Below are 14,958 nucleotides of genomic sequence, written 5' to 3' on the forward strand. Positions count from 1 at the left end.
GGCGATGGCTGGGCGGGGGGCTCCAGTGATCAGTCCCCTCCCTGTTGCCCAGGTGGCTCTAGCTTGCTCTGGGGGGTTGAGGACACCACTGCCCTACGACTCCCCCAGGTCCTGCTCAGATATGGCCATGGGTATTTTACTGCCCTGCTGGGCAGCTTTCCAGACCCACAAAGGGCTGGGATTCCTTGTCCCTGCCCCTAGTAGGCAGTGTGCCTAGGGGGGGCTCTTGGCATATCAGTTCCAACCCACACCCCAGCTGGAGAGCATGTGGTAACCTGGTGTGGCTTGAGAGAGATCTCTGGGCACCAAGGCGGAGATCCCCCGCTGGGCCGGATTGCCTTGCTTCCCGCCAGGTCACCGGGTCAATGCAGGCATGGGTGCCATGCTGCCGGGATGTGCGTGCAGCCAGGGAGCTTGGTTGGGAATAGGTCACAGCCTCCCAGAGCCCCTGCCTCAACAGCCTGCTGGAAAGCGACCAGCTGTGTTGCTTAGCTGGCCCTATTGTGCAGCGATGGCTGGCCTGGGTCTCCAATGCTCTTCTCCTGGACTGTTCCTCAGTGCAAGATTCCCCGTGGCTCTTAACCCTCTCACCTCGCTCCCACTTCACTCTGCACCCTCCTTTCACCCCAACCCCTTTCCCCCACCAGATCCTTCCTGAGAACCCACCTGCCCCAGGGCTCATTGGGGGCTCCCAACAGGCCCTGATGATCCTCAGAGCCAACTGCATGCCATGCAGTCTCTACATCCCAGCACAGAGGGAGCACCATGGCAGGGGCAAAGCAGCAAATGGGGCTGCATCAATGTCCCTGGGACAATAGGGGAGAAAATCCACATGGCTGGTGGGATTTGTGGCTAATTGGGAATGAAGCATGGGGACCTGGGTCTGCGCTTCCCCATCCCCTCCCTTGTCTCACTCCTAATTGGGCTGCGGCTTTGCCTGAGCATTGGGATGCGCCAACAGCAGACTGGAGAGCGACAGCAGCCTCAGGACCCCCAAGGGACGTAGGTCTGGGCTGGGCTGGCTACCCAGATAACATGCACAGCTCTGGAAACCAAAGTGCAGCAAATAAACCCTTGTGTCCAGCTCGATGAAAGGCAGCCCCAGAGCCTGAATCCTCCCCTTGGCCACATGGTCCGTCTGTGGCTCTCAACCCGCCCTATAAGGTGTGGTGGCTGAATGGTGAGCGAGTCTCCCTTGATCTCACACTGAAAAGCTGCATCCAGTCCACCTAGCTTCAAAACGAGGGCCTGATCCATCAAGGCAGGGCCAGCAAAGGTGGTGAGATGGGCTGTTCCCTTGGGTACCATTGGCTGTGAAATTGACGTGGCTTGGTCACGTCAGCTCAGTGAGCCCCTGGCTCGGGGAACTTTGACTTGACTCCCTATGAAGGACCTACTCAATGCTTGTCTTCTCTGCTGAGCATGCCAACACTGAGACTGACCAGTGCCCGTTTGTCCAATTAGAATTGAGCTGAGATCCATGGCACTCATCTCACCTCAGCAATTAGGCAGTAATCGGCTTCAACCACAACTGCCCAAGACTGGATTTGAGCAGACTACTGAAGGTCCCTGTGTCCCGTCCCATCCAGCTTGCTTTTGACTGGAGGTGGCTATGGAGTCTTGTCTCCTTGCTTCTGGAGAGTGAGGGGGTGGATCTGAAGGGACAGCTCAACCCACATCCCCTCTGCCAGGGTGGAGGTTGGGAGTCCAGTCCCAAGCCGCAGGGAGGCCCTAGAAGTTTAAAAATGAACCTCTCTGCAGGGAGCTGTGGATTCACTCCAGGGAGCTGGCTCCTTCCTGGCCTCTGCAGCTGGGAGACAAACTGTCCAAGAACACGGGACACCCGATGCAAGAGAGATTTTCCATGATTAGAACCCATCTATCACTGACGGGCTGAGGTGTGACGGCAGTGCCCAAGCACTGAATCATATTTAATCTCCACTTTGCAGGCTGGAAAAATGAGGCACAGAGAGAAATGACTTGCCCAAGGTCACACAGCTAATTGGTGGCAGAACTGGGAATAGAACCCGGGCGTCCAGTCAGGCTCTAGCCACACTAGACCACGCTGCCTTCCCCCAGCTTTGGAGGGCGGGGATCCAGCTTGGATGACTGTGACAATCCAGGTCCAGACACCCCAAGGGGCGAAAAGGAGGTCTGAACCCCAAAGAATATGCAATTGAATCACCTGGTTCTATACAATGTGATGGTGGATGAATACATCATGGAAGGTCTTTCATGAAAGCTTGTGATGTTCTGAACTTGCGGAGCATCAGGAGAGCTGCATGCAGGGTATGACTGTAGGTACGTGTCATGGCATGTGTATATGTGTAGAACCTTGTAACTGTGGTGCGTCTACAGCGTCACCTCGCAACAGGTGGTGAAGGGGTCAGGCAGAGAGGGGAGGGGCACCAAACCATTGCTTACAGGAAACCAACTTCAAGTACCCCTTCATTGTCCAACCAGGAAAAGACAATGGTGGACCATTAGAGTTAATGGAAAGACATGGAGACAACTGGGAATTTCCCCCCCTCTGAATACCCAAGAGTCACCATGCCAGGAATGAAAAGAAAAAAAAAAAGCCTTTTAAAACCAGGTTTGTGTCTGAGGTTTTTTCCCAGAAATTGAAGGGCTGCCTTTAAGTGCAAAGCTATCCCTGAAACGCTGGGTCTTTCTATGATGGCCAGGGCATGCTGGGAAACCATTCGGAGGCAACAGGTACTTTATAGTAGAAAAGGGGATTTGTCTAATATAGAAGGGTAAAGTCTGAAGTTGCCTCTTTTTGTTCTGTGTGACTGGTCTGCGTTTGCTTTTCCTGTTTCACTTTTGAATCTGTGATTTTTTTTCCCCCTATTAAATACGCTTTTTGTTAATTTTTGCCCCCAGCAGATCTCTGGTGTGTGAACTGGGTGGAGTGGGTCCGCCAAAGTGAACTGATACCTGGGGGCTCTTTGCACACCTTCAGGGGTGACGAACCAGAAGGGAAAAGTCTGAGTGCCTGGTAGATAGGAACTCGGGGTAGATGGAATGGGGAAGACTTGGGACTGGAAGGACCCTGCAAAGAGTGACTAAGTTGCTGGAAGCCAGGGTGAGACCTTTGGCCTGTGTGCTGGCTAATGGTGTCAGGTCTCTGAGACACAGCACTATCGCATTAAGGCAGACAGTGACAGAACCCCTCACTGGGCCCAGAATGTCCCAGTGACATCAGAACTGCCCCGGCCTCTTCGTCCCAAACTCCAAACCAAGCCCTGAATCGATACAAGGTTGGTTGGTTTGTTTTTCTTCCCACCCATCGCACCGCACGTCCCATTCCTGCTTCCAGTTGGCAGTGAAGCATCCAGGCCATGAGGTGGGAGGCTGCTCTCCTTTGATTTTTGTCCCAGCTGGAAGCAGAAAATCCTAGAGTCCCCAGAGGGCACGACTTCTCCCAAGGTTTCCCATCTGCAGAAGGATCCCAATGTTCCAGCATTTCCCCAACGTTCATGATGTCATGAGACACCCGAGTTAGGGATCCTGAGTTAGGGGCAGATGGGAGGCTGGAGATCATGGCCATGCAGACATAGTCCCACCACCATTCAGAGTCTCCCCCTGGACATGACCCTCCCAGTGCATGGAGCAGGCTGTGTTCTCATCTCTCCCCTCCCTGCCAGACTAGACCCCAGAGATGGGCTTGGACCAAAACCCCGTATCTAAGCAGTCCCACACATCCAGATGTGACTCCCACCCATCCCCCTCTCCTGACATGGGGATGCCAGGCCAAATTGGAAATGACCTCTCTAGACCAGAAACTCCTTGTATATCCTGCTTCCAGCTAGGACAAGGGAGATGGTCTTACCTGGGCTTCAGTGCAGCAGCCTCTCCAGGAGGGTTAGCCTGGAGGCTCCCCTCTCCCATGTCGGCCTGTTTGTGAAGAGACCATCCAGCTAACAGTCCTGAGAGGAGCAATTCACTGAGTATCTCGGACAGCTGCAGCTGTTTCCTGGATATTGTTTTTCCAGCTTGTCCCCCCTTCCATCCCCCCACAACCCACCAGCAACCATAATCCCCCCCAGGGACCCTGGCAGCGAACAGAAGCTGGGCAGGAAGAGTGGGAGGGAGAGGGGAGTGGGGGGATGGGAGAAAGATGATGGGTGAGCAGAGGGAGCCATAGACTGGGAGACGGGGTGGGGGGGGAGCAGAAGGGAAAGAGCTGCGGGAGGGAAGGTGAACACACAGACAGCAGGCAGCTGCATGGGAGTATAACACAATTACAGATCTCCCTTTACATGGCCAGAGCCTCTCCACCCGCCAGGCGCACTCAATCACCACCTCCACATTTTAGTAGTAAACACTGCGAGCAGATGGTGGAATGCCAGTGGAGCCCCTGGGTGGATTGCTGCTGTGGGGCAACAGGGGATGGCCTCAGGCCCATCCTAAATGCCAGCAATATAAGTTGTTACCTCAAGGAGATGCCCTTCCCCCCATAGCGCTCTTTACAAATAGATGCAGCCACCTCTGGGGCGGAGCAGAGTACCTTTTGTGAGCAATGATCCACTGGAAAACAAAACCCTGTGCAAGATGCTAAGGGAGACAATTGAAAACACATAGACAGGACCCGTTGGCAAATTTCATTGTTTCCTAGGAGAGATAAGGGCATAAACAATATCACACCACCCCCGCAGCATTCTATAAGTGCTGCAACCCCACTTCTAGGCTTCATTCTGGTGCTTTTGCACCATGGGAGAAAACAGCCAGATTTCCCCACCTGGGAATTCCTCCAGTTTAGGGGAATTCTCCTGGAGAGCATAGGGCATAACATGATTCTTCCACAGGAGCTGGGAAGCAACTATCTCCCCTCCCCTGTACAGACCCAGGGGTCTGACCAAATGTGTTATGGGGATGTATTTTTATTTGCCTTTCTCTTTGGCATCAGCCTGTGTGGCCAATGCTAGAGGCAGGATCCTGGAACTGGTGAGCCAGTGGGTCTGAGCCAAGTTTCCAACACACTTTCCTTTAGCAGGTATTTCCAGGTTTGGAGTTTGTTTTATGAAAACAACAACTCGGTTTTTAAACAGCCTAAATCTGTGTTTATCTGTGTTTTTCTCGCTTAATGAACCAAGAATCTGTTCCTGTCAGGTCTCCTTCTCCTACCATATGTTGATCGTTTTACACCAGCCAGATTCCAAATGAGCCATGAGATGGAATCTAGTCTGAGTATTTAACAAGCAGCCTTAGCTTTTGGTCTGATTTTCTAGCCAATTGCAATTTTCAGACATGACTTTCAAAGGAGGAAATATGCCTAAACGCTGCAAAAAGTGGGGATTTGGGTGCTTTTTAACTTTTAGTTTGTAAAAAAAGAAGTGACATTTTTGCTTGAGTGGAATTTGTATCAGTTTAAAAGTGGAGCTTCAGTTATATTTTGCAAACGAGGCAATTGGAGAATCACTTTTTAAAGAAACAGGACCATTTATATTTTTGTTAGTCTCTCCTCTTGTTCCAAGAACTCTTAAGCTTTGAGGTCCTGGAGAAGTTCTGAACACCCCAAATTCATACAAATTTCAGCCCCTTTCTGGATCGGACGTTCTTGGACATGGGGTAAATCAGTGACTCTCTCTGGGCCGAAATCTGACTCTGGTTTTACATTACCCCTTTTTTCATGGAGATGCTCCTGGTTGACATGGCATGAGGGGGGAGTTAGGCCCCCTCGTGCCTCAGTTTCCCTAGCTGGACAACCATGACACTGATACTTACCAACCTCACATGGGGCCTGTGAGGATTAATTAATGTTTGCAAAGCGCCAGAAGGCAGGGATAAGAGGTGATTGGGAGTCAGGACTCCTGGGTACCATTCCAAGGTCTAACATTGGTTCACTGTATGAGTTTGGGTTAGTGGTGACCATCTACAGGTCAAGGACAAGCACATACAGGCCCAATGGCTACCTGCAAAGCTGTGATTATGGCCTGCCCCATAGCTTTGGTTCCTGTTTCATGGCCGGCCTTTAACCTGGCATAGCCTATCCCATAGCTACCCCCACCCCGGCCCAGGCCCCCAGCCTAGCACACCTTATCCCATAACTTCTCTACTGTCCCTCACTAACTTAGCTCCTACCCCACGGCTAACTTCCAATCTGACATAGCTATCCTCCAGCCTAGAACAGAATCAGAAATGTAGGGCTCGAAGGGACCATAAGTCCAACCCCCTGCACGAAGATGGGACAAAGTGAACCTACAGCATCCTTTACAGGTGTTTGTCCAACCTGTTCTTAAAAACCTCCAACGATGGGAATTTCACAAGATCCACTGGAAGCTATTCCAGAGCTTAACTACCCTTATGGTTAGAAAGTTTTTCCTAACGTCTAACCTAAATCTCCCTTGCTGCAGCTTAGCCCCTTTACTTATTGCCCAACCTTCAAAAAAAGAAAAGGAGGACTCATGGCACCTTAGAGACTAACCAATTTATTTGAGCATAAGCTTTCCTGAGCTACATCACATGCATCCGATGAAGTGAGCTGTAGCTCATGAAAGCTTATGCTCAAATAAATTGGTTAGTCTCTAAGGTGCCACAAGTCCTCCTTTTCTTCTTGCAAATGCAGACTAACACGGCTGCTACTCTGAAACCTGTCCTACCTTCAGTGGCTATGGAGCACAATTGATCAGCAGCCTCTTTATAACAGCCCTTAGCCTACCTGCAGATTGTTCTCAGTCTTCTTTTCTCAAGACTAATATACCCAGTTTTTTTAACCTTCCTCCGTGGAAGCTCCTCAGCATTTCAAAACCTTTGATCATTTTTGTTGCTCTTCTCGGGACTCAGCCCAATTTGCCCTCATCTTTCCTAAAGCGTGGTGCCCAGAACTGGACACAGTGCTTCAGCGGAGGCCTCCCCAGTGCCGATCAAAGCGGGAAAATGACCGCCCACCTCTTACACAGGGACATGCGTGTTAATACACCCCAGAATGATTCTAGCCTTTTCCTCAGCTCGTCAGGTTGTTGATCCATATTCAATTTGTGATCCATTGTCACCCCTTAAGCCTGCTGATGACAGAACATCAGCAAGTGGTAGCTGATGACAGAACAAGGAGTATTGGTCTCAAATTGCAGTGGGGGAGGTTTAGGTTGGATATTAGGAAAAACTTTTTCACTAGGAGGGTGGTGAAACACTGGAATGGGTTACCTAGGGAGGTGGTGGAATCTCCTTCCCTAGAAGTTTTTAAGGTCAGGCTTGACAAAGCCCTGGCTGGGATGATTTAGTTGGAGTGGATCCTGCTTTGAGCAGGGGGTTGGACTAGATGACCTCCTGAGGTCCCTTCCCGCCCTGATAGTCTATGATTCTATGCCCCAGGACTCCCCCCCTGACCCCATGAACTCAGCTCCTACCCCATGACTGCCCCCCAGCCCTGATCTGCCCCAAGGCCCCTAGCACCTACCACCCCACGCCTGCCCTTACGCTCCCCCGTGCGTCCAGCCCTCCCCAGACCGCAGATCACCCAACACCCCCCTTCCACGTGGTGCCCTGAGCAGCTTCCCTCCACTGCGCATGCGAACGCTCCGCCGGGCTAGTCCGGGCAGCACGCCTCCGCGATCATTGCGCAGGCGCCGCTGAGCCCCGGGCCGTACCATTCCCAGGCGCGGGGGGTGGAGAGATATGTTTCAGACTCCCGGTTCTGTCCGCACTTTCTCCTTCGGAACCGAGCTCTGGCCCCTTCTTCCCCGTTCCGGGGTGGAGCGAGCCGGGATTGGAGGGGAGGGGAGGCGCTGTGAGCGGGGGGGGTGATATGGTACGTCCCACCCAGCCACCCCCGCGCTGATAGTTGGAGCGGCCGGCGCTGCTGTCCCCCTTTCCTTTCAGCGCTAGGGCCGCTGCCGCCATGAGGTGAGCGGGGCGCGGGGCGCGGGGCGGCGGGGACTGGGCGCTGCGGCGCGGGGCGGCGCGTCGGGCCGGGCCGGGCCGGGCCTGGCCTCGCCTCGCCTCGCCTCGCCTCAGGAGAGCGGCAGGTGCCGGGCCTGCGGGTGGGCCTCGGCCTGGGGCCGGGCCTAGCTGTGAGGAGCCGCTTCCCCTGCCCCCATCCGGGGCGTCCCTCGTCCCCTCAGCCCGGACCCGGGCGATGGACAGCGGGGCGATAAGGGGCGCCCCTGGCGTGGAGCGGGGGGGGGCTGGAATGGAGCGGGGGGGCGCGGGCGCGCGCGCTGGGGGGGCTGGAGTGGAGCGGGGGCGCGCGGGCTGGAATGGAGCGGGGGCGCGCGCGCGCTGGGGGTGGTGCCCCAGTAAAGGCCCCGCTCTGCTGGATCTCCCCACTGTTCCCACCCCAGGGGGATCCCGCTGGGCACTTGAGAGCTGGGCCTCACTCCCACAGTGACGGTGACTTTTGGGTGGCCAGCATGAGGCAAGTGGCGGGGGGCCCAGAATCACTAGTGGCTGTTGGAAACTTCATCCCATCTTCTGTTTAATGTGTCCCCCGCCACCTTCGGCTCTGAGCTTTTGCCACAAGTGAAAAGCTCCTTAATAAGAGTTTGATCTGGTCAACATCACTGGCCACAATTTCTCCACTCACACTGTTTTGCCACATGCCGGATTTCCACGTGATTGCGGCCTTTCATTTCAGAGGTGACGACATTTCAGCAGTGCCATATGTAATTAACTTGTATTAGGCTTTGTAATCTCTCCAATGAAAGGCCCTTTATACGTCTAAATAAAGCTAGACTGCAATTTGAGCATTCCTGGAACAGTGAAAAATTTTGTGATCTTCCATTGCACTAAACTGGGGGCTGCCTGTTCTAAGCCATGTGTGTTGGTTTGTTCAGTATGCTCAGGCTCCAGAAGAGGCTGGCCTCCAGCGTCTTGCGCTGTGGCAAGAAGAAAGTTTGGTTGGATCCTAATGAGACCAATGAGATTGCCAATGCTAATTCCCGTAAGTAACCATTTCTCTTCCACATGGGCACTGGGCAATTCAGTGACTTGCTAGTGCTATCTTCTGGTATGATTTGTGGGCCTAGCTAATTATTGAATATTGCAGAAGAGGCAGTGATCTCAACTTGTCTTTATGCATCCGATGAAGTGAGCTGTAGCTCACGAAAGCTTATGCTCAAATAAATTGGTTAGTCTCTAAGGTGCCACAAGTCTTCCTTTTCTTTTTGCGAATACAGACTAACACGGCTGCTACTCTGCAACTTGTCTTTGTTACAGGCTTGGTAGTAGAAAGGTTAATTTAATAGTAGCTAAACCGAATTGCCTTCTCCATGGGCCTTTTTATATTCAAATGTTTTGCGGACTTACAGGCATGTAGCAATTGCCTTCCCTTGTTAACTAGAAGCAGTAAATGACCAAATTCTAGAATTCTGCTAAACCCACACTGAAAGAATTCACACAAGAATGTGATGACAAGTCTGGATGTTCTTTGGGGGGACGGGAGTTACTACTATCTAGTCAAACACCAACCACAGGGATATCTAGTGGTGAACAGGTGAGATGCACGATTGAAAAGTGAGAAGAGCAGACATTCATGAGATACAGTTCACTACAAGCACTGAAAAATAGACAGTTTGTCCCTTCTCACAGACTAGGCTTCCTTTTGTGTTAACTGAGCTGGCAGATCCAGCAGGTAGAATGGAGGCAGAAGCTGGACCCAAAGGACATCTTTATAAAGTATGTTTATTCCATTCAGGTCCACATTGCAGTGACTGGGAGAATGTTTCTCATGTAGGCCTGTGGTGGACTGCAACAGGACTGCCTGAGGAAAACAAACTTAATTAAGGGGCCTCTGTAAAGAAGGTCAAAATCTTCTTAAATTCCTTTAGACTTAGATGTTGTAATCCATCCCAAAAACTCCTTTTGAAAAGGAAAATTTGTTCGTGTTAGACTCTTGCCTTGCTCATGCTGTCCATTTTCTGTTCCATTTGATGTCTTCAACATGGAACATCTCTTCTGATTTCCAGGTCAGCAGATCAGGAAACTGATCAAGGATGGTTTGATAATCCGCAAGCCTGTGACTGTTCACTCCCGTGCCCGATGCAGGAAAAACACCTTGGCCCGCCGAAAGGGCAGGCATATGGGCATCGGTAAGTGATGGCTGGCTTCACTCTAGATAACTGGGGTTAAACGTCTGTCAAACTCTAGAGACCTTTGCTGAGGGTGGATTTATAAATTGCCTTATGTACCAAAGAGGGGCCTTGTAAAGCAGCTGGGTTGTTAATCATACTCCTTGGATTCTGAGGCAAGCAGAGGTGTTAAGCACACTGGCAAGGGTGCTCACTGGTAATTAGCTGCATCCGATGAAGTGAGCTGTAGCTCATGAAAGCTTATGCTCAAATAAATTGGTTAGTCTCTAAGGTGCCACAAGTACTCCTTTTCTTTTTGCAAATACAGACTAACACAGCTGTTACTCTGAAACCTGGTAATTAGCTGTGTTCCAGCTCTGTAACATCTTTCTGTCTGCCTCCAGGTAAGAGAAAGGGTACAGCCAATGCTCGTATGCCCGAGAAGGTGACCTGGATGAGGAGAATGAGAATTCTGAGACGTCTGCTTCGCAGATACAGGGAGTCCAAGAAGATCGACCGCCATATGTAAGTCTGAGAGCCAAATGAATCCTGCCTTGCTTCTCCTTTGGGGGTGGCTGTGTCTGGATGGGAAACAGGGTCCCCATCCGCCTGGATACACCAGCCTCTGCTCTTCAAGGTTTTTGCAGCAGGCTCTATAACCTTAGACCTGAACCCACAGATGCCAAAGGGGAAGGCCAAGAGAGATTAAACACACCTTTTACATAAATGATAAATCCCTTGCAGTGGATAAGGGCACTGGAAAGCTGCTGCAGAATGATCTTGATGTTAGCGAGTGCTTCTCAGGACTAGCTCCTCTACTGAAATTGGAGGGCAGGACAAGGGAGTCGTGTGTGGTGGTAGATTAAGATACTGCAGAATGGTTAAATTAATTTTAAAACTCTGGGACACAAAGGTCACTGTGTGGTCCACTGCAGACAAGACATAACTGCTGTTTATCTTGAGTCACTCAAGATGTCTTGGAAGCTGCACAGTTCGTATTTCCTCTTTTGCACCATCAAACAAATGAGTGTTGCTTCCTGCAACACAGTGAGCTCTCACCTCACCTGGTCCCTTCGCTTTTGTTAGGTATCACAGCCTGTATCTGAAGGTCAAGGGTAACGTGTTCAAGAACAAGCGGATTCTGATGGAGCACATTCACAAACTCAAAGCAGACAAGGCTCGCAAGAAGCTCCTGGCGTAAGTGTTTGATTATTAAAGCGATTCTGAGAGCTCAGTACAGGCCCGAGACGTAAGTTTTGCACAAGTGAGCTTTTTAAAGTGCTCAGTACTAGTTCAAGTGATTCCATGAGCTTTCAGCACTTGGGTTACAAAGACATTGATTCTCTTATTGAGGCATCCTGTAAAGCGAAACTGACTAGAAACAAATGAAATTCACTAACATCTCTTTGCTATCCAAGCCTGGTCATAGTTATGTTGCTATAGCTCTGTCAATTAGGGGATTATTTACTCCTATAGCTATACTGGTTTAAGGTTTGGTATGGGTGCAAACTATCTTAACTTCTAACAGTATAAGCCCTCTTATATCAGTATAACTGCATTCACATTAGGAGTGTTCTACTATACCAGTATGGTTAGAGCTGCAAAACTTTCTAATGTAGACAAGGCCTAAGGCTCAGTGGAATACAAAATAATACTTCATAAATGTTGACAGATGATCTGGATATTAATGGCTTGGTTTTAATGGTGTAAATAAATCCAAGTATGACTTGAATGCCCCCTTTATACAAGCTTTGCCCTTCTGTGTGACTTAAACACCCAGGAAATAACACACATCTTCAGGGGATGGGCAAGTTCCCTCGCAGAATGTTGTCCAAAGACCCTGCCATTGAAGGATCCATTCTCAAGAAGAGGCGAAGTTAAGACAATTGAAGGACAAATGGGTTCTGGCAGATCATGCATTACTTTTCCTTTCTAACTTCAATCACTGGTCTGACCAGTTTTGTCAAGATCTCAAGGGCACTGTCTAACAAACAAGTTTGCTGTGTGGTGTCCTTGGAGGTGGAGTAAAGACAACAGCAAGCCCATGTGCTGTCGTTTGGTCCAAGGACCTGTTTCAGTCCCAATCCTGGCCAAGGGTAGATCCCATTCATGCCTGCCTATATTACTCAGTAGGCCAGTGGGGTGTTACTGAACAAGATACTGAATTGCACTTACGTCTCTGTTACATTGCAAAGCGCTAGTGGGGAGGTGTGTGGGCTTAGTAACCTGGTAAACAGCAGCTGTAAAGCAGTTGATGGTGCATGAGGTGTTTGTGAAATGTGTGTTCACACCTCATCTCTCTACAACAGCTTCCTAAGGCTGGAGAAAAATAGAGGTGGGTAAAAGCTGGGTGGGTTTATCTGGGTTGCTTGAGGCTGAGGCCATGTGTGTTCATGAAAACTATTTTCATCTTCAGTGACCAGGCCGAAGCTCGCAGGTCCAAGACCAAGGAAGCTCGCAAGCGCCGTGAAGAACGTCTGCAAGCCAAGAAGGAAGAGATCATCAAGACTCTCTCCAAGGAGGAGGAAACCAAGAAGTAACCTTCTGTGGCTGTTCTGTGTACATAGTGCTCTCCATCAAAGGGAATTAATAAACGTTCCACATCCAAACCTAGTCTTTGGCCTACATAGGGTTTAGTTGAGGGTGTCGGGGCGCTGAGGTGTTTTTGCCATCTGGGTACAAGTGCCTCCTGCGATACGGTAAAACTTGTGACATAGACTTTCTATTTGACAGGTCTGGGGACAGGTTACTCATAACTTGCACTGAGTGTTGGGACGCTATGGGGTGAGTCTTGTCCGTACAGCGACTCGTTCTGGATTAGGAGCAGGGCAAAGGGACCTCAGCCAGAGGAAGATCATTGAGCTGGGGGTGAAAGCAAAGGAGAAGTCTTTGTAGATGACCCTGGGGCAAGATGCAGTAGAAACCACGCGTGTGAGCAATCCCTCCATGGAGATGTTGCATCCCTGCAGTGTAGTATCTCAGACCAGGTAGAAAAGTTAGCGCCAAGTGGCACCTTCATAAGCAAAGGTCAGTCTGGGATTTTGTGTGTGGAAATCCTGTTTGGGGGGCAGGGGGAAGCAGCTATTCATTATCCATGGCATGATCCAAGGGGACAAATGTTTCACTGAACATAGGCAGCTTGTCCAAAGCCTGGGAATGGGTACCTGTAACAGCCCCAAACTTTGGTAAAGGACACACAGAAAAGGAAAGTGTTAAGAATCTGTACCCACAGTGTTACAGGTCTGGTTGTCTTGAGGAACAGGGGGCAGCGGGCTTGCTTCAGACATGCACTTGGCCTGTGAGCATTTGGTGTTCAGTAAGCAGCAGGACACATCTAGGTAAAACCACCCTGCTCAGACGTGACCACACATGAAGAGATGCCTCCCTACATTTTCAGTAATCCTCCTGCTTGTTTACATGTAATTCCAAAATTACTAATTCAGGCTTCAAGCAAAGCTAATTTTGTGTGTGTGTGCACGCAAAAGTGTCACACCACTGCTTGGATCCGATGAACACCCCATATAGCACTGGCCATGGGGGGCCGTTCTTTTCCACCACCCCCGTGGCACATGCTCAGACTATGCAGTGAGGGTCTGATAGGAGGCAAGCTGCAGCAGTTGCCTATAGGGGTTGGGGTGCTGCTGAATTCCCTGCCCAAGATTCAGTTCCCATGTAGACCCTGCTGGGCTATGTTAACATGCTCTGGGTACCTAGAGTGCACCAGCATGGTTTGTGCAGGGCAGCTAGTGCACAACCTGCAGCCTGAGGCTTGGTCAGGGAATCCAGTGCCCCACTAATTATCGCTGCAGCTTGCTCCTGTCGGACCCTCATGCTGCAGGGGAGGAGAAGCCAGAGGGGCAGGAGGAGGCAGCAGAGGAGGAAAGAGAGCATCCTGGGAAGGAGGGCCAGGCCCATGACAAGCCACAGTAATTAAGAGCTCTATATGGCAAAGGAGGGCAGCTTTCCCAGGGTTGATCCTTCCCTTCTCCCTGTTTGGAGATGGGTGTTACAGGTGCAATGGGGGGCAGTGGCCATATACAGGGAGGAAAGGTGGGGAGAGCTGGTTTCTGTGGGGGGAGGGGAGAAAGGTCCAAGCAAGTACCCTAATATTTAAAACATTCCTAAAAGTTTGAGCAAGTACCTCCCCCTCTCCTGGGTGAGGGATCCGTATGAAATCAGGTCTTGATCTATGGAGAAGTGTCCACATCATAAATTGCCCCAATTGACAATCTCATTAGAGGCCAGGGACAATCTCTTCTCATGTCTTCTAGGCCCTAGCTAGTAGGGCAGCATGTGGAAGCTTGTTTTATGCATAAATGGAGAACGTCAGTCGGCGGGGCTGTCTGTGCAGCCCATCTAGTGAACACGAGGGTAATACAGCTTTAGAAATCCCAGCCTGCCATGGTTAGAACTTTAGGATTAAAGCTCAATGCAAAGGATGTAACTTTTCTCTCTGGACCCTAACCTGACAGTGAAAGCATGGCAGTGTGAGGGAGACAGCAATCAGAGGTATAGTTTTGAGTAAGGAGCTTTAAATGTGCAGAGAGTACCCATTCCAGCTGGGTCTGAGCTCAGCCCAGCTCTCTAGTCAGATGACACCACTTCTGCAGTCTGGTCCTCATGGCTTTAAAAAAAAAAAAAAAAAAAAAGCTCTGCATATTTCTGAGCTGTGCAGTTTGCGATGCTCTTTCACAGGCATCTGGAAAGTCTGTATTTTCCACACTGTAGAATCCCAAGTGTCTCAGAAAAGGGGGCAGTGGCTACATGGCACCGAGTGGTGTTTCCCTTGTCTCACTGTGGGGAAGGGAATGCTGGGAAAAGGTACTAGGGCAAAGTCCCAAGTAACACATGAGATCACTGCTATCCATGCAGAGCAGATGGGACATGCCAGCCAAGCTCCTCCTTGCAAGCAGCCTTAGCTTTTGGTCTGCAAAGGTTGGTACGCCTCTAC

General features: G+C 50.6%; 1 protein-coding gene across 1 annotated transcript; it reads left to right on the forward strand.

Moving 5' to 3' along the window:
• The first annotated feature begins 7,725 nt into the window (after positions 1-7,725).
• On the forward strand, positions 7,726-12,616 carry RPL19 (ribosomal protein L19). Its single transcript, XM_074941044.1, has 6 exons — positions 7,726-7,845; positions 8,775-8,881; positions 9,906-10,028; positions 10,412-10,532; positions 11,094-11,204; positions 12,424-12,616. Exons 1-6 carry the CDS (start codon positions 7,841-7,843, stop codon positions 12,545-12,547), a joined length of 591 nt encoding a protein of 196 aa, XP_074797145.1. The 5' UTR covers positions 7,726-7,840; the 3' UTR covers positions 12,548-12,616.
• Positions 12,617-14,958: the final 2,342 nt, after the last annotated feature.

The sequence above is a fragment of the Natator depressus genome, chromosome 27, assembly GCF_965152275.1.
Source record: "Natator depressus isolate rNatDep1 chromosome 27, rNatDep2.hap1, whole genome shotgun sequence".
Taxonomy (NCBI): Eukaryota; Metazoa; Chordata; order Testudines; family Cheloniidae; genus Natator; species Natator depressus.

Coding starts and splice junctions, on each gene's coding strand:
- RPL19 (XM_074941044.1), top strand. Junction 8,882..9,905: donor GATTGCCAATGCTAATTCCC/GTAAGTAACCAT, acceptor TCTGATTTCCAG/GTCAGCAGATCAGGAAACTG. Junction 10,533..11,093: donor AAGAAGATCGACCGCCATAT/GTAAGTCTGAGA, acceptor CGCTTTTGTTAG/GTATCACAGCCTGTATCTGA.